The sequence below is a fragment of the Malurus melanocephalus genome, unplaced genomic scaffold (genome assembly GCF_030028575.1).
Source record: "Malurus melanocephalus ecotype Western Australia unplaced genomic scaffold, MMel_1.1 scaffold_315, whole genome shotgun sequence".
NCBI classification, from domain to species: domain Eukaryota; kingdom Metazoa; phylum Chordata; class Aves; order Passeriformes; family Maluridae; genus Malurus; species Malurus melanocephalus.
Genome location: NW_026623547.1, coordinates 842,936 through 866,513, shown reverse-complemented (window position 1 = coordinate 866,513; position 23,578 = coordinate 842,936). Strand labels below are relative to the sequence as shown.

At 35.9% G+C, this 23,578-nt stretch overlaps 1 protein-coding gene across 3 annotated transcripts in view; it reads right to left on the bottom strand.

Annotated features, from left to right (window-relative positions):
* The window catches only part of ANKRD28 (ankyrin repeat domain 28), a 107,544-nt gene that overhangs the window by 30,348 nt on the left and 53,618 nt on the right, over positions 1-23,578 (bottom strand). For all 3 annotated transcript variants that reach the window (XM_057377425.1, XM_057377424.1, XM_057377423.1), the window contains exons 3-4: positions 12,526-12,604; positions 2,211-2,281 (exon numbers count right to left, since the gene is read on the bottom strand). In XM_057377425.1, the coding sequence (XP_057233408.1) occupies positions 2,211-2,281; positions 12,526-12,604 (150 nt within the window). The remainder of the gene's footprint in view (positions 1-2,210; positions 2,282-12,525; positions 12,605-23,578) is intronic.

Here is a 23,578-nt window from a genome sequence, read left to right as displayed (position 1 = left end):
ATAAACGTGCTGGCAGTATCAACATGATGATGAACATTGCATTTTACATCAGCTGTGTGACCTTCCCACGATTCACTRATTGCTTTCACTGACTGCCAACTCAGTCACTGAGCACACAAATAATTGATTACCACTTTGAACTTAAAACATGCTACCACAAGTTGTTACTAGAGATTTTGAATTGCACAGTGATACAATAGCAAGGTATTGTATTCTCAGCTACAAGCAGAATACTAAGTAACTATTGATCCCATTAATATTATAACAAATCACATTTAAGATGTTGAAATTTCTCACACTGTCAATAAAAAATAAGACAGGAACAAACACAAAAGTGAAAATACTGTRTCACAGGCTTGTAATGAAAAAACTGAGTAACTCTTCTCTCTGAGAAACTGAAGGAGACTTAGTACTTMAAAAAACTAATTACATTTTAACTCTTGTCTTTTTTAACCCAAATATTAAGAAAAACCATAACGGAACAAGGAAATTTTAGAACAGCTATCACCCCTTTTGCAGAAGGACGCACCATAATATTAGTATAAAAACAATGACTCTCATTTCTACATGCATATGAACTACTGATTTCACAACTGAATCTAGAGTTTATTTTTTTAAAGATTTGCAATATACAGCAGGCTCACACAAATAAAAATATGACTGTCTTGACATGAAGCTGCCTGAATGTGTGTAGCTGACAGTTAAAATCCATAAGTTCAGCTATTTTGTGTTTCACTGTCCTTGTTTAATTGCAGCTGTCCTTGATTCAAGAATCCAGATATTTTACTGAAATCATGATCAAGTTTTTCCATTACAGCTTTTTACCCAGTGCCCCAAACTCACATAGGTCTGTCAGCTAGAAAACAGTGCCTACACGTCAATCATGTATGTGGGCTCCCACGACTCACTGTGTTGATGAACAGAGAATTGTGACAAGCATCTATCATTGCCTTTTGGGTAAATAGTTAACTGGTTTACATGTCTTGCTTGCCTTTGGTTAATATTTTGTTTAATATCTTCCATATTTAAAAAACTATGGCCATGGTTGCATTTCTTGAACTTATCATTTAAACCCAGTTTGTTTGGAGCACTTCTCTGCCTCTGCAAGCATTACTGATGGAGAGCTTTTATTGTTCCTCAGCTCTGAAGAATGCAGCATTTGGTGCTTCGGTCAGCTCCCAAAGGAACAGCCTAAAAATATCTCAAGAACAAACAGCATTTGGGAATAAAGCGCCCTTGAAGATTCATTTTCAAATGCTGTTTTTTTGAATAACATGATCTCTACATAACTTTGCTATTAATGCTGGTGACAAAATACTGCAATTCGTCCAGGGAATTCAAAAGCAAAAACTGAAACAAGGCTTGTTTAGATAGCGCATGTATCAAATGCTTGAAGTTCAACACTTGTCAAAACTAAAATATTCAATTCTATCTTCCCAAACAAAAAATTCCTAATATAAAACCTTTATTTGAGATGTACTGAAATAAGCATCAATTTGATTCAGGATCTCAAAGGASATAATTTTGCATACACTCTTCCACATAACAAGCTCAGCATTTCTCTGTTTGTTTTGATCTTCTACAGGCATTTAAATTTTTTATTAGCACAACGACCATAGAGAAACAATAACAAAGTAATTTCTTACACCATTATATTCTCGCAACTGTATAACTGGGAGATTTCAAAAAACAGCCTACATAAAAATTTTTTAAGTGATATTCAAAACTATTATTATTAATTWATCAATTAAAAGAAAAAAGACACTGTCAGGCCTTTATAGAACCATTTATTTCTTCAATAAATGAAGAAATTCTCTGCCTGAACAGAGAAGCAGGTAAAAAAATGAAGGAATGCAAAGACCATGCTGTAAATGGCATACTAAATCTTAATTCATCTGTACTTCACTGAACCATTCTGGTTACCTGAGGAGAAGTAAACTGGACTTGAGAACACTTTGTGCAGAATCATCTGCTATGGAAGTCACAGAAAGCAAAACTGAAAATTCCTAAGTTTATAGTCTTCCTCCTTTCTCACTGCTGAAGCAAGTGATATACGTATATATATACCCGCATCAGGCCAAACAAACTGTTCAAAAATGTTCTGCAATCCCAAACATTTAGAATAGTTTCACTTTAAAAACTGAACAATGGACAGAAGGTAATTTAAGATGTCTTATTTTAACACAAAGCAGTCAGAAAGAGCAACATACCTCACTACAAGATGCTACAGCTCTGTGTAAAGGAGTCAACCATTTGCTGTCTTTGGCATTAACTCTAGCTCCTGTAACAAAAAATAAAAATAACAGGAATTTAAAATATATTTACAGAACGACTGAAATATTTTCAAGAACAGAGATAGAACAATTGGAAATTACTTATTCACGCAAAAAATGAAAAGGACTCTTTTCTGCAGCTGAAGTCAACCCTTCGAGGAAATTCTTTGAACACCRTCCCAACAATACCCTTCCATATCAAAATATACTCATACTTTTACACTAGGTCATCGTTTATAATCTTTTGCACTTTCAAAGCCACATAAAAAGGCTGTTGTGTAAGCAAGAGGAACTCCTTGCTTTCACTGAGGAACAAAAATCTCAGTTTCCCACTACAGCTGAAATTTTCCATTAAAATATAGAAAGAGGCTGCTTTTACTCCCCACTAAACTCCTCCAGTTTCCTTGTAGCTGCCACATCTCATGGACAGGTATCTAGGATGAGGACGATTCTTCCACTGGGATTTAATCTGRAAACAAATCTTCACTACTCCAGCATTACTACCTAGCCTGCCCCAGGACCTCCTGGACCTTGCTTCATGAGAGAGGTTAACAGCCACACCTCCCTACTTCTAAAAGAACATTCAAGGAACAGCTGTCCCTGTCCCCAGGAAATAAAGCTGCACAAACATCTCCAAGGGACAMAAGCCTGGGTTTGGATTTTAATTTTTTTCTTAATAATAAAAGGAAAGAAGGGCTTGGGAACTTCTTTCCCCCGAAGGAAGCAGCTGAACTACATTTTTTAACTTCCAGCAAACAAKAAAACTTTATGATTAATTTCTTACTGATACACACACACATATATAACATTGTAGGATATTTATACCCTGATTGGAAATTTGTCCACCTTTATTTTAGAAATTCAGAGATTTTACAGGAAAAGCTTAGGCAAAATCTGACATTTTTGAAAAGAATAGTTTGGAAATACTGTTAGAAAAAAATCACACAGTAACATTAATGCTGCATGACCAGAGCTGATTAACTCCTCAGGCTAAACATTATACTGATACATCAGAACCAACKACAGCTTTTCTCCATGCAAAGAACAGGAAAGGATGGAAGGCCAGTAAGACACAAGATGCCAAATAGGSTGCTGGTCATGTTAGGATATTCAACTGAGAGACAGGGTATTTTGATCCAAGACCTGCAGCAGCAAAGAAATCTACCCCAGTCCACGTGATCAAGAAACATAGCAGTGTGTACAAAATCATGGCTGTATATACTAAGCAAACTATATATCTGAAGTCAGTTCTCYTGAGTTTCTAATCAATCCATCCCTTTAAGTTGTAAGAACAGAACATGGAAGYTGATGCAGAATCCAAACTTCCATTTTGATCCTAGGTCTTCCAACCACTGAACAGAGACTGACGTCTAACTGCTGGTTGCAATTTCAGGGATTTCTATGTTTCCTTATTTAAATTTCAGAATAGGGCGATAACCTACTTTCCTAAGTGCAAAAGTTTTTGAAAAATAAGGCTAATAAATGGAAGAAAGTCCAAGTCAATTAGAAAAAAATCCCCACAACCTAACAAAACTTGAAGAGATATCACATGTATTTGCTTTTGTCAAACATCCTAAGGAYCCACTGGTGTACTGCACCACACCAWGTGCCATAGCATACTGTACTGTATCAAGTCTTGCACAGAACTCGGGCCAAAAAAGAATTTGATTATTCTAAAAGTCACTAGAAATGCCTTAGGATTTTTGGCAATCCTTCTCACAGGACACTAAGTGATGAATGACATCACAAATATAATGAAGAAATAATTGCTAAGTGAGAATGTAATCRATACATATCAAAAGTATCTGTAATTCCTGATTATATTCCAGGTAATTTTGGCCACATTCTCTTTTTAGAAGATAAGACAAAAAAAAGCCAAAACTGTACTCAAAGCTCCACCTGACCTCCCGTCTAACCAACAGCCAAGGAATAATGGCCTTCATAGTCTAATTTCTATCTCTACAGGATACAGATACTTTAAAGCATTTGAAAGAACTCGAGTGAGTTACTAATTGATAAATCACCACGCTGATTTTCCTGAGGAAAATGCTTTCGCGAGACTTGAGATTAGGTCAGATTAATCCAGGTAATAAAGCCCAAGATAGGAAAAGCAACATGCCCACCAGAAGAGGGGAAATGTACGCTCCCATTCAAAAGCAGCAGCAGTCACCTAAACTCTAGCTCTAAGTGAAAATGTGCTTAGAGCCCAAGCAGTGTTGATGTGTTCAGGKAAGTTGTTTACTGACATTTCTGGTACTTTCAACATACAGCCTAAAAACTACACCAGAAGAGAGAAGAAACAAACACAAAAAAATACTGTACAGAAAGTTTTCACAATGATAACTTAATCTCAATTGCTATGACTGAAAGAAAAGAATATGTGAAAGTAATATGGTCCTCTCAAAAGAACAAAAATTAACACAGCAATATCTGCCCCCCATTCCATAAGGARTCTTCCACCCAAAAAAACAAGGAAGCCTAGGTCTAGCATTTTAGAACAGTATAATGTGTTTGTATGTAATGTTAAACATTGTAATGTCTAACAATGTAGACACTAAAATAAGTTAACTTCAAATACACAGAAAATGGTAGATTCTCCGACRAAAGAAAAAATGAAATTGGCTTTTGATAACAAATCTGAATCACTGATAAACTTAGTTAAGAAAGAACAATGAAGCTTGTTTTTTCCTTCCATTACAAAAGCTTTTAATKAAACTGCAAAATTGTTATATTGAAAGACAAAGTTTTTAAGCAATAATCAGAATAAATGTACTACCAAAAACCATATATGCATTATTAATGTGGGAATTGGGAGATCTACAGCTTTAGAGACATTAAACAAAATAACATTTTAAAATTGAGAGATACTTTGCCCTTAAATTTCTCCAAGAAGCCATGCTGCCAAGAATTATTTAAATTTCATAAAGAAACTTCTCCAAACARCCTTGTATCTGAGGACACAACCCTCCTCTAGGCTGTTCTTTACTGCCTAGCACATGATTTCGGGAAAATGTCACTGTTCCTCCCTGACCCTTCATGGGGTACCTCAAACCTATCACAGTCCTACTATGCAACAGTGAGGGAGTTTACRGCCTTGATCATCTGAGGCAAAACTCCAGACCTACGCAAATAAATGTTGCAAAAATATATTATACCTTTACCAAATAACTTTGGCTTCAAGATATTGCTTCACAGTCTGAACATATGTATGTATATAAGTTACTGCACAACACTGCCAATGCCATATTATCCCTGTGAAGCTCAACCTGCTGACATGTTAACCAGGGCATTTCTCAAATTTCAAATGCCAACTCTGAGCAGTTTGCTCTTTGAAAGCACAGTACAGTATATCTTAATCTCCAGTGTGCAAAACCAAAACAGAATTAAAAAAAAAACCCAAGCCAAACAAACCCTATTCTCCCCTCTCCCCATCTCTGCCCCTTGGATCTTCAGACTTCAAGGGCCTGGTCTTAACATGTTCRTTAAAACTTCTCAAATATTTGTTTGTTGTAATATTTCTTATACTTCAATTCTTTAAAYGCCATAGAGATTGCAGGAAAAGGATTAGGGGAGCTTTCCAGAGAGAGCAAACACAATGCTGGAACATGAACAGTCAATCTGAATTTAAGAACCAATCATGTAARTAACCCTCCCCTAAAACTGCATCTTCCAAACAAAGCAAATTATTCTTCCATATTGGTGCACTAAGCCAAAACATTAAACAAGATCACCCCTTTCATCACCAATTTTGCTAGTACAGTTTACACATCTAGACAAATACAAAAGCAGACTTTTGCTCTGCAAAAGGTGAGGTAGGGGGAGTGAGAGAGACAGAAGTATTWCATAATTTTCCTCCCTTGTCCCTGAATCTTACATGTCATCTTGCCAAGCTGTATTCACAACACTGACAATTAGAAAGACATGTTTTATTTCATAAATAAAGTACAGAAGCTACTGAAAAACTGTGATGCTTACTTCTAGCAATTTGTGTTTCAAGAGACACATTTTCCACTAGAATACATGCACTGATTTACAGAATGGTCCTGGAGGTTTTAATTCTGCTAGTCTGTGTGTGGAAAGTGCACATTGAAATGTGCTATTAACCACCAATTCCAGGACATACTTCTTGGTGTCCATATCCCTACACTGCAGTAACAGCTACCATCTCAACCATCTCTTGGAAAGACAGATAAGAAAGGACTGGGCAGGGAATGCTGCAAGGAGCAACCACACATCTCTTCCCTCAGYCATAAACTGCCATACACTCCTACACAGCCCTGTCTCTCACACCACCTCTGTGTTCCTCTCATAAAAACTTTTGCTGTGACTCTCCTCCCCAGTTCCTCTGCAACAGAACAACAGAACTCTTCCTATTTGGAAATGTCCTCAGAAGACTAATGAATGCGGTGGCTGAATTACTTATGCGTCACTGGTTGGAAATAGATTAAGAAATACAACAGAACWGACAAGACATTTTCATCTTTGCTCACAGTACTGACTTAAGTGCTCAATTGCCTTCCACTGTTGTGCTTGCAGTCTGTATTTTTAGACTTTCAAGGATGGTATTTTCCTTTGTTATTGTACAAGATGTACTAGTGACTGAGCAATATCATAATATAAGCAAAGAAAGCAAAAGTGTTTTCATTCAATTATGCAATACAGACACCCAATGTTCGCTATTCGAAGTTCTGAAATGTCTATTTAGGAGTAAAAGATGTAAAAAAGATCTTTATAGAGTGCATTTAARTAACAAACTTGGTCTCAACTAGTATACTGAAATAATTTCAGGAGTTATCTTTGAAGAAATTAGAAAGATCAAAGGTATAAATCACCGAGAGTAACTACCAGTCCTACTGTAATTAGATTCTATTTAATTATTTTCCTAACAGCTAGTTATAGGTTCAGAATGATCCACTTTTTTATCTAGAGACAATGACCTTGGCAGCACTTAAACTGRCAAGCAGAAATTCTCAGACTATATTGAGGAATAAACAGATAGAGTAGAAAACTTCTCCTTAGATAGAAAAATATGCAAACAGTCAGGAGGAGACACAGAAGAAGTTTTTAAAGTAAAAAAAGATTTTGAGATATGAGTTGGAATAATCAGTAATAGAAATTCAGGGTAMTTTTCTATAGAAAACTTGGATAATTGGAAAATCATTGTGCAAAAAATAATGATTAAGACCTTATGGAAAGAAAGCATCTTGCTATTTATAAGCTAAATGCATAGCAGAATATCTATACAGTAGTGCAAAAATCCAAGAGGAACAGGTCTGGAATCTTTTGTCCAGACAAAATGATGCTTCAAGAACAGTTTTTAATTTTGTTTCTTAAGAAACAAACAAAACCACTCTCAAACCCCAAAACCACCCCMCCAAAACAAAAACAYATGGAGACACACTGGCYACAAAAGGGTGGAAAACCATAATCGAGTAGAAGCCATGCTTCCAGGACTTTACTGATTTGTCAATCAAAGMCAATTTCCTTTCATAGGCTCATTTCATGGCACATCAGCCACCACTTCCTTGAGCTTCAGTAAGCAACATGAGGTGCTCTGACTTGAGCTACTGAACACTGTCTTTTCACAAGTCAGCTTAATTCTCTCTCAAAGAACATCAGAGCTACATTCTTCACAGCATCTGACTCTTACTGCTGCCAGGGGGAAGTTAGGCCAGCTTGAAAAAGAAAAACATCAGCCAACATCGCTGTCAAAAGAAGAGGAAGCGGCTGAAAGATAGAGCCAGTGTCAAAGGGGCCCCTGTGAAATGCYTTGGGTGTGTGGGTACATCTGCAATCCAAACAAAGGGAGCTTCATTCGGCTGGGAGTGAGGCAGCAATAGCTATTGAACAGCTGAGCTGTGTGACTGTCATTGGATGGGTTTCTAAAGCTCGCACAGCTTCRTAATTGATGAAAGAAATGCAGGTAGAGTGGTGTAACACTGAAGGGTCTTTACTATCGTCCAAAATCTATTATTACTATAATGGTAATTTTCCAGCATCAGCACGATTCTTACATTTTCCAGCTGTCCCAGAGGAAACAAAAACTCGTGGGCTGCCAAACCTTAWTGAGATTGAGTTTGACCACACTAATGTAACACTGAGCTTCATACTGAGAAAATTTTGGGTTAAGCAAACAGCAATGTGTTGTGTTAGYATTTAAGTATCAATGCAATGTAGTAACTAAATCTATTCAGAAGAAAACAACTGACAATTCAAATGTTGATTTTTGTGAATTACATTGATTTCAGTGAAAGCAATAATCATCTGCATGGTATTTTTAGAAAATAAGTGGAAAAAGTTAGTAATCAAAAGAACACATTCTGTGATCACACTAATCTGTTCTGCTTTTCACATGACACTTCCTGGCATAGTAGACTCTGATTATATTAAAAATCATAGGACAATTGGAAAGATTTTTTTTTTTATAAAGCAAGAAGCCTCTCCAGAACAGATTATATGTAGGACTTAAGGGTTTGATTTTTTTAATCTGGATTTCTTGGAAAGAACAAAAGGCTGGACATTCAGTTATATAAGACTTACATACTTATACTTTTCTGCTTTTCAGTAGTTTGCCATCATTTACACTCTTAAAGTCAGTCAATTATGCAAAGTAGACAGATGCGTTTGTGCACCAGGATGCAGAACTAYACAGAGGTCATAAAAATACTGTGATGAGTGTTAATACTCTGGGAAGAGTAACACAAAAACAAAAATGCTTCTAAAATTATGATTCTCACGTGACTAAAATATAAACTTCCGTTCTATCCTTCTGGATGCTATAAATAATCTTCATGCCTCTTTTATGTTTATTGGTCACCTCCCTACACAACAAATCTAGGAAGGTGGATTGCTTATCAAAATACAATACAACAGTGAGGGATGATTTGAACATTTAGACTTCCCCAGACCACAGYGGTATGACAATCTGTTGGTAAGATATTCACATCCTCAGGGGACAAGTTTATTAGTGCTCAGTGTCTCAAAATAAAAAACAAAAGGCAATCTAAATGTCCAGGCCCAAACTGAAGTCAGCAAAGCAATTTTCTTTGTTTGCTAAACCATCACCTTCAGATCCCTTATGCAAGTGAAATACAATAGGAAAGGTCACAAAGCAACCTTCAGATTCAGCGAGAAAATATCTCAGGAATTCAAAAACTAAGTCAGAATGATCTTAAGACTGAAAATTTACTCCAAAAATGTCTGCAAAAAGGCTGAATCAGTTATATCKTCAGCATGTGCAGTATGGGTTACTTATACCAAAGTAACATAAAGATGTGACTGCAACATATGATCCAAAATATGTATTTGAAAGCTATGTGGATTCACTGGAGCAGGATGAAATAGGCATTCCAATCAAATTTAAAAACCCTAAGTGTAAGTAGCACATAATAGCATTTTAAGAATAGAGAATAATGAGAAAGAATCACATAAGAGCCACTGAATAGCGGAACAATTAATACTGACTTCAGTAATTTTGAGGTCCAGTTTGAAGAAAGAAAAAAAGCATCAAAGCAAACAGTCTTTGTAGAGTAGTTTGCACAGCAGGGAAACTGTAATTGYTCCTAGTAACATTCCAGCAAAGCTATGTTAGAGGACATTACAAGCTGCAAAGAAAAGCTTTCACAAGGTGAGAAATGCTRGGATGAAAGCAGTCTACACTTAATTCAATCCCTTGTGCAGGTATGCTAAAATAGGTCAGTTAAAGCCACATATACAATTTTTACATGCAAAATTAACTGCACAGAGAAGATGGTAGCACAGAAATGCTATTTATTCAATAAACCACTTTCCTCAATTTTAAAAAAGAGATCTTGCAACATGGCAAACATTTTTCAAGCCTTGCTGGGGTAACAGATGTTCTTTATCTGCTCCCTAATGCCCATCTATTACCACAAAATGTAACATTATACATMTGTCTCAAAGGAGAGATTTGCTTTCCAGCTGAAACACAACAGATGAATTTTCCTTATCTTTATGAAATGGAGAGGATAAATACACTTAACCTCTCTTCCCCATCTTTCAATTAAGAGAGCTAAAAGACAAATCACAGCTTGTGCATTTTGAGACACTTAGACCCGATTTCTCTGAGAAGYGGCTGGCTCAGCATTTCTGACATAGCTGGGTGCTCACACTTCGCCAACCACAAGATTTCACATCYAGCATTCAGAAATGAAGAAGACTAAATTGGTGACTACTTTTTAAAGATTTAAGAGGCTTGCCTAAAACTACTGCTTGCAGGCAAGTAATATACGGATTAGTGCCCAAGTACAGCACCGCCTTTCAAACTGAACAGTCTGAACACTCAGACATCACTTTCATCCTGCCCCTTGAACAGTCTGAACACTCAGACATCGCTTTCATCCTGCCCCTTGAACAGTCTGAACACTCAGACATCACTTTCATCCTGCCCCTTTTCACTCACAAATGTGTCAACAACTCACGCCTACCTGTGCCTCCCTCACCATTCCACCCTGCTTCACYCCCAGTGCAGTCTCTCCCTGGGACTTCCAGGAGGCTGTGCCTCTCAAGCAAGGTACAACACTGTATTGAAGTTCACAGCAGAGAACGTGAGCGCAGCAAGGTTGGACTGACACTGCCTATGCAAGCCAAAGCTTTCAAAGCTTTTTATTTGCAACTATCTAATGCATTGTTTTGCTGTAAGCAAATCTTGATTTTCATTAAACAAAAGTTAYCTGGGACATATCAATGCCTCACATCCTCCCTAAAATCTGCACACACTGCAGCAACCACAACCTCTCCACCATGTAAGTGCTCAACTCKGAACTGTTCTTCATACAGCTCTAATTCTTCCCTTCTTTGCTCTCCATTTTTCCTTACACTTAACCCCAGCCTATGTGGCCKAAAAGCAGGACTAATATTTCTTCTCCTACTGCTGCCTGCCAGACAGGATCTTGTTTCCTTCCCATCTGAACTAGAATGTCCCTCCTTCCATAAACCTTTGCCCAAAAGAGGCGTGTATTGCTCTTCGCAGTTCTGGTAAATGGACTGTGTTCATCCAAACCACTGAAGATACACCCTCAGAAGTAGCTGATTATAACTTTGTAAAGTTTATAAGATTGTTAGTTGTTGAAAGGGGTCACTATATATTTTCAAGAGACATCAGAACTTGTATTTCTTCTTGATAGGGAAAACAAGCACTTTTTCAGATTTTCAAACCTTGCAGCCTTTCAGAAGTGAACTTTTCTGGACAAAATRTCTCTATGAGTATGCCCATAAGATAGATATATTAATTAATATCACATCAYGTACATTTATCATATGAATATATAATTATATAGAGTACAAGTAATACATMTAATGAAAATATAACATCACACTAAAATTGTAACAAATTAAATTATGCCTGACAATTCCAGTTGAAGGTCTGGAAGCGACTRTTATAATCCTAAAAGTGGCATTTCCTTAAAGCAGAATTTGTTAAAAAGGGTTGATGGGGGGATGGTGGTGGAAGCAGCCAGCTTTGCATAGGAAAGGCGTGCAATTAAGCACCCTGAAGATTAAAGTAGTTCTGTGGGACCAGTACAAGTTTTAATCTTTCTATGTAAGCTTGAAGCTCSGTATTATGAATTCAGCCTCAAGCTACTTGATGGGTAGGTCTGTCCAAGATCAAAGACAATCAATTCAGTCCTTCAGTCATGAAGTTTTTTTTCAGACTTTTGGTTTAGTTTCTTGGTTTTCTACCCTTAAAAAAAAAAGCAAAACCAAAGTATATTGCTTTACAGAACTTGCAATTTTCTTAGTACAAAGAAATAAGGGGAAAAAAGATGAGATTTAAACATTTTCAGGTGGTTCTAATGACATTCTGCGCATTTAAGCCAATAGGCAAAGATACTTAAAAAAATAAAAACCAATTCTGGCTGGCATCTTCTATGTTCAAAAGAATTGCTCTTCTGAAGAGCATTTCTGAATGAAAACAATGATAATATCTACTTGTAACATATACACTATTACTTCTTTAATGAGCAAAACTCAGTTAAWCTATTGAAAGCTGCTCAAGCTACTAATAAAAATAGCTATAACCAAGAAACCTTTCTATAAAGAAATATTTTAGAGCAGAACTACGCAGTATTGTAACACTGGATAATCTGGAACCCAAAATTTCAGTACAAGCATCTTTAATTTCTAGCACATTAAATATCTCAATAAAAGCTAGACAGATTAAGAAGTAAATAAACACTTCTTTGGATTTACATAGAGTTGTTTGTATTCCATTAACAGGAATAGAACATACCAGATAAAATAAGTAGTTCAATAATTTCTGCATCTCCCAGATAGGCAGCAGCATGTAAAGGGGTCCTTTTCTCATTATCCTGTGGTAAAGGGGGGAAAAAAGGTTTTATTTAAAATAAAAAAAGTATGATTTAGCATTTTGTAGGTTATGAAAAAAACACTGCATAAAAGTTCATCTTCCAAATATTGTACATTTTATATTAAAAAAAAAAAATCATAATTACTCTAAAGACATCAGTCACATTTATTAAGACAAGCATGCTTCTCCCTAAGGAGCTCTAAACACCTACATAGTCAACCACTGTTTTCCTGACACACACAGGATGCTCATCACACATCTTTAGATTAACCCACCACTTATAAATCACTATTCACTTGMCTCCAGAGACAAGAACTTGAGTCTGTCCTACACAGTTAAAAACAGTGTGTCATTSCCATATGCAGCAATTAGTGAGAAACATTTTCTTTGTAAACTTWAAAGCAATTTCAGAAGTTATTATTTTAACAGAAAATAGAAAAGAAGCTAGAGTGTGTAAGGAGAAAAATAGTGGAATCCAATTTCAACTGTTGTGTTTACTATAAACAGGCAAAGAGAAGGTAGAGGTGACATTTATTTTGCAAAAAACCCACTCTGCAAGTAGGGCCCATTTCTTTTAATTAGTTCAAGCTGACCTAAGGTCCTTCTGAAGATACAAGTAAGAGATCTTATTTACCCATGCACAATATATACCAATGAAGATTCTCTTTTGAAAGATTAACACAAARTATCTTTCAACTCTCTCAGGATCAGAGCCAATTTCCCTGCACCAGTTTATAGCTTAATCAGAAAAATAASATCACATCACAGTGAGTGATAAAAATGAACAAGAACCAACCAGTTTGCTCTCTGAGGGAAGGCTGGTGAGAAATCAGAAARGATACAGATAATCAGTCAGCATCCTGGTTTTGGCCTAAGCTCTGCTTGGATGTCAGATCTTTTTAACAGAGTTTCAAATATACTGGGGGTGAAGGATCAAGATTACATGCAGCAAAAAATTTTAAGTGGCAAGACAATTCTATTAATTCAACTGTTGTGTCATGACTATCATAAAATTAACACACATTTTTTTATTGACATTTTATCGTGAAAAGCATTCTTCTCCCTTGCTAGAATAACCTTACTTAGTGAATCCTGACTCGAGAGCTAGCATCACATAATAATAAAATTAGAGTTCATGGCAGGAAAGATCTTACAGCAAAACTGGAGCTGAGACCCAAGAAGTTCTTSTAAAACATGAAAGACAGCTTCAGAATTCAGAACATTCAAACCACCCCCTCTAAGAAAACATCACCACACACACAATCCCTTGCCCTGAACAACCTACTCCCTGTCTASTCCCTGCTCAGAAGGTCAAACCTACACAGTTCACCATATTAGCAATGTTTCCTAGCAAAATTTTCTGAATTGCACACAAASAAGTTCCAAACTGAACAGTGCAAACCTGACACCAATGCACCTTAAGGAATCAATGCTACACTTACCACTAACACCACACAGTACCTCACTAATTTCTTTCYAAGATGTCTGAAATGTAGCTTACACAACTAGGATAATAAAAGACAGGCCCTTGGCACCAAGGACTTGCTATTTTGAAAAGAAAAATTAAAAATAAAAGAAGGGGGAAAGGAAAAAGAAAAACACTAGAAGCACAAAGAAAAAGAAAAGCAAYAAAAGTATTAAATTTGCTTCCCCAGCTGAAAGACAGTAAAGACCAGCCAGCAATGAAAATCTGTTTTCACTCCTCCAGTATGGAAAACAGAGCTCCTAYAGGCAGCTAGCATTGAAGCTTTTTGATAATGCTGAAGAGCCTATGAACCAGAGATTAAGGAACACAGAAGAATGAGTATGGTAGTATATTGTCTGCAATTTCATCACAGAGTTAGAGAAAATACAATGGGCCGTGAGCACATTCTTCTTAGAGACAGCATTTACACAGGAACATAAGCAAAAACTGCATTCCCAACTTAAAAGGGTAAAACATTATTATAAAAATGTTCATCACACTCGTGTTGTTGGTGTCTTTTTGTTTTGTTTGGGCTTTTCGTTTGGTTGGTTTTTTGGTTGTTTTTTTTTTGTTTGTTTGTTTTGGATTTTTTGTTTCTTTTTTTTTGTTAGTTTGTTTTTTGCTGTTGTTTTTGTTTTTGTTATTTTTTCCCCAGTTTTTAGGATCTCAGTGACAGAAGTAATGTAAGTAACCAATGTGATAGAATGAATCAGAAATCTTCCAATAAAACAATGGACAGAATGGAGGTGTTTATCTAGAAATACACTAATCACCAAGCCACAAATATATTTTCCTGAAAGATCCATGGTTCAGAGTTCTGTCAAATTTCAGACATACTTCTCCAAAAAGTCCAACYTCTATTAATGAAAACATTGAGCATCCTGAAACCATCAAGATACAAACATAAAAGCAGCTTAAACACAAGAAACATTTCCACTCCATGCTCCTGTTCCCAAGYTGTGAGTTTCCAGTCATACAAATATTTCAGTTTTGCTGCTCTTAAACTGACAAATTGAAAATACYCAAAGTCCAACTCCCAGTTCTGCWGCAAGGAGTACAAACTGGGAGCATRGGTATGGAGGAGGCTGGAYATGTCCCTGGTCTCTGCAGCATCAGGGCAGCACAGCTGGGACACTCATGGCTTGTCACCTTCTGGGTCAACTCCAGAGCTTGGTATTTCAACAATCCCAAGCCCCAGGGTATCTACTGACCACAAATATTCCACATGCTGAGGGTGCTTTGACAGAAGCCCTGGCCTTTCTTTTCCCTCTAGTTTCACAGCTGGCATTTTTTTTGATGCTTCCAAACTATTTATTTTTAATTTCTCTGTGYAAATGTTCTTATTTTAGTATTTAAAAACCCGGTTTTCACAACTTGTTACAAAAGCAGAAATGTTGCATTCAACAACCTCTCAAGAAGTTTTTACTTCCACTAAAGGAAAATTCTCATTTTGCTGCATTGGAAGCCTTACATTTAATTAATGAATTTTAATAAAAGAAATCTGAGTAAAATTAAAGGGAATTCTGTATTTTAAATGCTACTAAAGTACTGCTGAACAGATCAACTATTTTCTATTAAAAAAAAATTCATGAATAAACTTCATCTACAAATACAAACTACTGCATATAAAGGATTATGTTCAATAATACTATGAAAGCATTCAGCTTTAAAAAGGAACTTTGGAAGCCAACATCTTGCAGCATTGGTGTTCTCATACTAATATAAATACTGGCTCTAACATTCTTCCTTTAATTTCATAAACTTAGACGACTAAAAGAAAAGCTTCAGTAGAGAAGTAATTTTTTATGTAATAGTCACCCTTATACAGAATGAAATATATAACACTGTCGGTACTATTTAATTCCAAATATTGCAGTGTTGCAGCAGTGTTTGACAACACAGAAAAGCAAGTGTTGTGGCACCTTCATCTTCCAATTCAAAAATCCGCAAGGCAAATGGGACTACTACAACWGCAAATCAGCTGTAATGGTGTAATGCAGTGATTGCATTAGGCAGGTTTTACAYAGTTGAAAGAGAACTTTCAACTTTTTAAAACTTGTTGTTTGCAGTAGAAACAACAAAGAAATTTATATTCCCAGTAAGAAACACACAACTTTTATTCCAGGTACTGGTCAATGCTGCCACTAAACTAAAAAGTAGTTAAAGGGCTCAGTACTTAAGGAATCACTTTTCAAAATTATAGTGTTGTGTCATAAAAACACCAGCATCGTATCTATATGTGCCTTTGGGATTGCATTATGTGAAAAATACATAACCCTGCCATTCCCAGTACTTCCATTTATCAAGTTTCCCAAGCACTTCATCTACACAGGAATTTGCATCAGGTGACAACATGAGAAATGCATAGAACAAGGCCTTATGACCCCATTTAAACCAAATTTGGAATAAAGTGACATGGACAGTGGCACTGTGAGATTCTTCATAAACTCTCCTATCCTAAAACAATGGCAATGCCACCTTTGTTTCTTTTTAACTTAACCACAAGCTTGAATTGCTTCACTGCTTATTTCATAGATCAAAATTTATACAAGGAAGAAATCTATGGTAAATTAAAGATGCAGGTTTCAAACCTACCTCTTTTTAAAGTATCCTTTGAGTAAGTGTCCTTTGAGATATAACATTTTATTCCTGGTTTGAGTTCTATCTCTGTAATTGCTTTACAGTAATTCCATACAACTACAGAGAGTTTTAAGGAGCTAGATGCCTTAAAGGCAGATCTCTCAGCCTATGTWTATCCAGTAAGACTGCCATCACACCACTCTATGACTTCCCCAAGAGTATATTATAATRTAACTTCAATTTGCCCTTCAAATAGTTCAACATCTACTGATCTGGAATCTTTGAATTAAAGTACTTTTTGAAAAAACCTGAATGCAACTCCCCCCTTCATAAAAACTCTTTAGCCTATCTGCTCTTCAAAACTAAATTTTGCAATAACACTTTAAAGTACTCTCATTATTTCATGATCTTACACTTACAAAATATCATTTAATAGGTGTTTCGTGCTGTATGACTTGTCATCTGTCTGCTTCTAGTACCATCTGTTCCTGGCAGAAATCAACCCTAAATACATGATCACAAATCTTAAACGAGGTTTAAAGTGCAACACACCCTGCAGTAGCTTTAACAAACATTCTTTTAAAGTGAAACTGGGTTTAAATATAACTCTTAGAGTATTTTTCAATTAAGTTAAGAGAGACAGGACTTTTCAGCCAGGGTGATGGGTTACTCCTGAGGTCAGGGAAACGTGTAWGAACATGATTACAAAGTATTTCCAATTCTTTGATAGTGTCTACTACACCAGAGATCTTTCCCAGTGTGAAGTCCCAGTGCTACACTTGAGAGTCATTAGAACAACAAATTTTTGTTACRTTTGTTACGTTGCTACAGTTTTCAGAACAATAATTTCACCAGTCATAGTAACTAAATTCATTGTTCCTATATAGAAAAAGGAATAGCCAATATGAAAATATTTATCTTTTACATTTCAACTTCTTAAAAGCTTACTTTAGGTACTTGATTCCTACAGTGAGGACAAACTCTTCAGAAGTATGCTCAATCATAACGGTGTCTTAAAAACACATAGCTAGCATCTGAAAATAAGTGAAATGAAACTAGMAGATTAAGTACTAGAATTTCAAGATTTGTAAATATGTGACAAATTAATACTGTATCCCTACCCGACCTTAACTGCAATGGATCTGCTATTTCTTTGGATTTTTTATTGTATTTTTAAGTCAATTCTCAGAACTTTGTATTGCCAAAAATTAACCAATTTCTAACTAATTTTGTTTGACAATTTTTGGAAGCAGACCTCTATTTTCTCACCATATTTCAAAATTAAGATGCACATTCAATATAGAGAGTAAGCTAATGTTACAATAATGGTCTCCTGCATGCTTAAAATATGAAGAAAACATGACAGTAACCACAAAAATAATATSTATTACATGGCTAACCACAAAATACCCTTTAAAGCCAGATGATAGATATATTTTACTTGAAATGATTAGATTTGTAATATTGACTAACTTCTTGAACTCATTATCACAGTTTGTTTGTAAGAACACTTGAACTGCATTTGAAAGAAACTTTTTTGAAAGCCCAGTATTAAACTCTCACTAGTAAGACCATACCACTTCTCAGTACATTCAGGACATATCCTCTTCATGCCATCTATTAGGAGGGCAGAGTAAATCCAGACCTCGAAACAATCACAAAAAGACAGGGAGGAATCTTTGCCCTCTTGCTCATTAAGAAAAAGTGACCAATGACTTGAGAGACCTTATCTTGTAGGAGAAAAGAAGTGGTTTTGGCAACAAGGGTCATGTCAGCCATAATCTGCCAAACCCCAGTGTTGTTTCTAGTCAAGATCTCCAGTACCAGTTTAATAGTGCATGCTCTTCACTTGTTTCTAGATGACAATAATAATAACAATATAGAAACAACAAAAATAATAAAAACAGTTGCACCATGGATTAAACTACAAAATCATTTACTTGTGAGTATCACCCATGGCATTGTGAGTTTGTGGAGGCCTTAAACAAACTGGATGGCAGCTGTAGGTTACAAAAAAAAAAAAGAAAAATAAAAGCTAAATCAGGAGAGAACTACAAAGCGACCTGGAAAAATGTCATCAGAGCACCATTTTATGACAAACCAACAGTTTACTTAAACATGAGTCATTCTAAACACTTGTGTTGAGAGCATAAGCTCACTATTTTCTAAATTGCCACCAGGAACAAAAATAGAAAATAAAACCCCACAATAAGATAATTTTGAGTAGTTCTACACTGACAAACAAAACAACCAGGAAGCACTGAACCTGTAGCATGTTAGAAAAAATGACTACTAGCTATATAATTCCAAAGGAGACGCTTAAGTTTCCACTCCAAAATCTGATTTTCCAAATATCAAAATAAAACTCAGCAATGCAAATGGTCAGATTTTGCATATGGGCATATTTCAGAAACAAGAGAGAATGGGTRAACAACTTGAATGGGTGAATGGGATGACCAAAAGGGGGGAAACTCATACTGAGTGGCATTAAAAACCACAGAAATGAAAAAAATCAAATAGATTCTGATTTCATTACTAATGACTGCTGTAATTGGCTAAGAAATTTGGCTATAAAACTATCAAGCTATGTTCACATTTCCACCATGAGAAATGAAGAATAGGAACACAATGAACCTTGGCCAGGAAACATCCTTCCCCTGGACAGCAAGTTATCTGCCACAGTGAAAAAGCCTCAGGGGGAAAAAAAGTATCACATATACCAAATTGGAGTTTTAGAATCTATAAAAACAGTGACCAGCTATAATGCATTTCATAACCAAATAACTGTCCTTTCCTTTTCTGACTATTGAAACATCCCATGCAATCAAGTTTCTTTCCTAACATGAAACCTGGGGAATATTTAGTTTTACAAAAAAAAGTGAGGTTAAACGTTTGAGTTTTACCTTTACTTAGAGGAGAGCAGAATGACACTCCATGCACACCATTCCAGATTGCATGCACACAAATGAGAGTCCCCACCAAGAAGGAGGCAGTGACTGAATGTTAAGCTCAAGTTCACARAACAGCACTAAACCCATGGAAAGTAGTTTACTTCCCATTCAGCTAATGATTCTAGCCAAATAATAATAAACCTAAAACTGATAAAAATCTCTATCCTTACTGAACTACTACATAAAATTCATTCACAATAAAAAAACTTATAAACAAAAGCACATTGAAAGTTTGGACTTCTAAAATGCCTGAACACTAAAAGCAATCTGGAGGGAATAATTAAAAATTAAGTTGCATAGAAAAAACATCATTATACATACATATATATATGAAAGTGACATACTATATTGGAACATTCACTTATATTCARCCACTTCTTATTAAAAATTCCTTTTTTAGAAAGATGTAAGATAGCCCACTTTTATCTTTCTAGTACTTTTAAATAACATCTAAAAATACCTTTTATAAAAATTGTACAAAAATATCARGAGTTCAAGTTACATGGGCAAACATCGGATGCCAAACTACTCTTGTCCAAAAGATAATCTAGTCTTTAACTTTGGCACTCAGCAGAACAACTTGATAGGAAGAGGACAAGAGGACAAGGAAATTTGCTGGCTTAACTTTTATTGAATCCCAAACTTTAATGTCCATAGAAACTCAGTGAAGTGTGATTTTMAATGTAAGTTGATACGTTACAAAAAAAGACTGGTAAAAAAAGGAAACCGAAGTTCAGAACAATTCATRTTGTTAAATAATAGTATTCCGGTCATATTTTAATTAAAGAGTTAATTTCAAATGCTGTCTTACATTGTAAGAATTAGGTACAAAACACCATTCAAGTGTAATTGTTTGAAGCCTTGTTCCTCTTTAAGAGTGGACCCAAAAGAAAGACACACAAACGAGGGTCACATTTAGAGCAAGGAACAGCTATTAAGCTTCAAACTCCATCTAAGACTATGATTGCTGRACCTTAAAGCCAGCTAATGTCTCATCCAGAACATAAGAGTAAAAAAAATCTCATTTAAATATTTACAGTAAAAAARCAAGTTATTTTGATGTGGTTAAGATGCTTAAAAACTGAGATTCAGTACATGAGCATGTGTTGCTCACATATGAGAATGGGAGTGCTTGAGGTGTTCTGGYAGACCATGCATTATTATTTCTCACAACTAAAGATGTTCACAGCAAGAAGACTTTTTGACTTGCAGTCAAATATTTCAAGAAGCAGATTCTGAGAAAACTAAGCACTCTGTATTTTTCCACTTCCACATATTCCACCTGAAAACAATTTATCTGCAATTATTCTTTTCAAAAGTAGTAAGTCAGAGTGTTATTTGGAAAGACACATCTTCTCATACCCTTTAACCTTTATGTTCCATGCAGATTTCATAATATTGCTATCATAATTCTGCTGGTCAGATTTTAGAACTTGTATAAGGAGCAAGCACAGCTTGTAAGAAAAGCTAAACCTAGGTTTTTACACGCTWTGTGGACATTTTTACAGAGCATTTAATGTTTCTGGCTGAATGATCAAGGCCAGGATTTCTTGTGAGCAAACTCAAGTATTCATTTGGATATTGGATAAGGACCTGAATAACTAAACAGGTTTTGTGAGTTGCTGCTCCCTTTCACTGAGAAGTTCCAACATCAAGAATTGGTCCCATTTATCACTAATAAAGGTTACTGAATTCTTGCCCAATACATAGAACAAATAAAGAGCTATTCTGTACTGTTTGGTAAGAGCAATTCGATCTTACAGTGCAGCTGAGGCATTTTGGATGYATTTTCCTTCCTCTAACTTGGGAATTAAAAAAAGGCAACCTTTAGGGCCAARAGTATTTGTTAGTATGCTAGATCCCTCTGAGGGAGAGAGCAAAAAAAAATAGCCACCAAAATTAAAAAATACTCATCCATAACCTCTAGAGCATTCAGAAMTCTGCTATATCAAAAAGAACCCAACACATAAAACCCCAACAACGACCACGAAAAACCCCCCACAAAAGTCCTCAAACCCATCATATATCATTGAAAATACTTGCCCTTAGCTTTACTCTTCCTAAATGCCAGTTACATGATTTGTAAACATTCACCTGGTATTTATGGTAGAAGAAAACCCCAGCATTTAATCAGAATGCAGCTGCTGGTAAGAAAAATGGTAAATAATTCTGAAACTATTTGTAAAAAAAAAAGGCAGTATGAGAAAACAATGGATTTTCCATAATGAGATTACAGTGCTGTGAAGCACATTATGTAACCCAGCCTGTGCTAACAGAGTGGGCTGGAACAGGGGCACTGCCTCATCTTACAGTGTCATCATCTGTAATGTCTGAGGACACAAATAAGAAAATATGCCAAGAGAGAAAACAGTACAATACAGGCTCTGTTTATGCTCCAGTGAAAGATCACACACCACACTAGGTAAGGTATGCACATCTCCACCACAGTTTAAATCCAGCACATTACRTTCGGGCCACTGACACTTTTGTTCAGAAAAGCTGGGGTTTCTGCCCTTTTCATTGCAAAGGCAAGTGCTCAAATGACAACAGCCAATGTAAAACAGTTATTTGTCCCACTTAACTGCATTGTCTTGCTGACAGGAAAAGATGTGCTTTTCAGGTTGTGTGTTTAATGTTAGGACCTCTTCTTGGAGCAAGCCAAAACATTTTCCTGATGTGTGTTAAGTTAAACAGCTTMATGAAGTAAAGTCATCTAGCTGGAATATGCAAAGCCCTTCTGTTAAGATATGCTTACACCATTCTGAGCTCCAAACAGCATACAACACTACCTGTGCTAATACAGAGGCAAATTGTTGGGCAAGAAAAATCCTGCAGAACATATCTATCCTGAAGAACAAGAGTAAAATGAGAGTAAAACACTTCCACCCAACAACAGTCTGCAATGGGAAGTGAAAAGTCTCCATACTGATCAGAAGGAAACACAACAGAAAGCCTCAGATAATGAGGATAAAAATCCATCGAAAACTGCTGTTTATCTTAGGATCAAAGTATCTTATTTGCACTATTTCTTAGGCTAAGTGGACATGGGATAAGCTTAGGAGATAACTGTCATTATAAGAAAGGCTTGCAACTGCAACAACTAAGGCAAGATATTTGCACTCCTTTGAGACAGCAAGTCAGCATCATGTAATTTATTTATAAGTTACCATAATTACACATATACATATGTATATAACTAGYATCTCATGCAAATTCAAACAGAAATTAAATTAATGATCAGAAAGAATGATAATAATAAAGTAGGATTTTAAAAAATTGGAAAGATAACAGAATTCCAATGGTTTTGGAGACAGAAAACTACAGGCTGATATCACAGGCCTGAGAAAATACCCCCTAAAACTTCCTAATCAAGATAATGCATCTTAACTTTGGGAGCATACTCTTCAGTAAGAACTCATTGCAATGACCTTCCAATTCCTTTGYCTTGATACCTGACACCAGTATGAGCTTTTTCAGGTCCTACTGACAATACGGTCGGAGTCTTTCTCCTTGGGTATTTACAGGACAGCCCTCCCTACATCATACAATAAACAAATGAGTAACACTTTCTTTTCACTGTTTTTTTATATACAACCATCCTTTATTAAAACAGATTTAAGGAACTTAAAAGGTGCATTTACCTCACACACAGCCTGTGTACAAGGACCAAACTAGACAAAGGAAATTACGGACAGCACATTGGATAGCCCACAATAAGTGGAGAAAATTGTCTTGTTCAAGGGTATGTTGTATATGCATAAAGGATTTTCACCCAGAAAATGACTACAAATAATCAGTAAATTCAAATCCCCTACTTGCTTGTCCCAACAATGCATTCTTTAAGGATTGTGTCCATGTTGGAAGCCAACGCACATTAAGACTATTGAACCTTTTTCTTCTCTCGCTCTTTCAGTGGGGATGTTCTGTTCTAAAATACCAATTCTTTGCATGTCAGGCACATCAACAACTGCCAGGAATA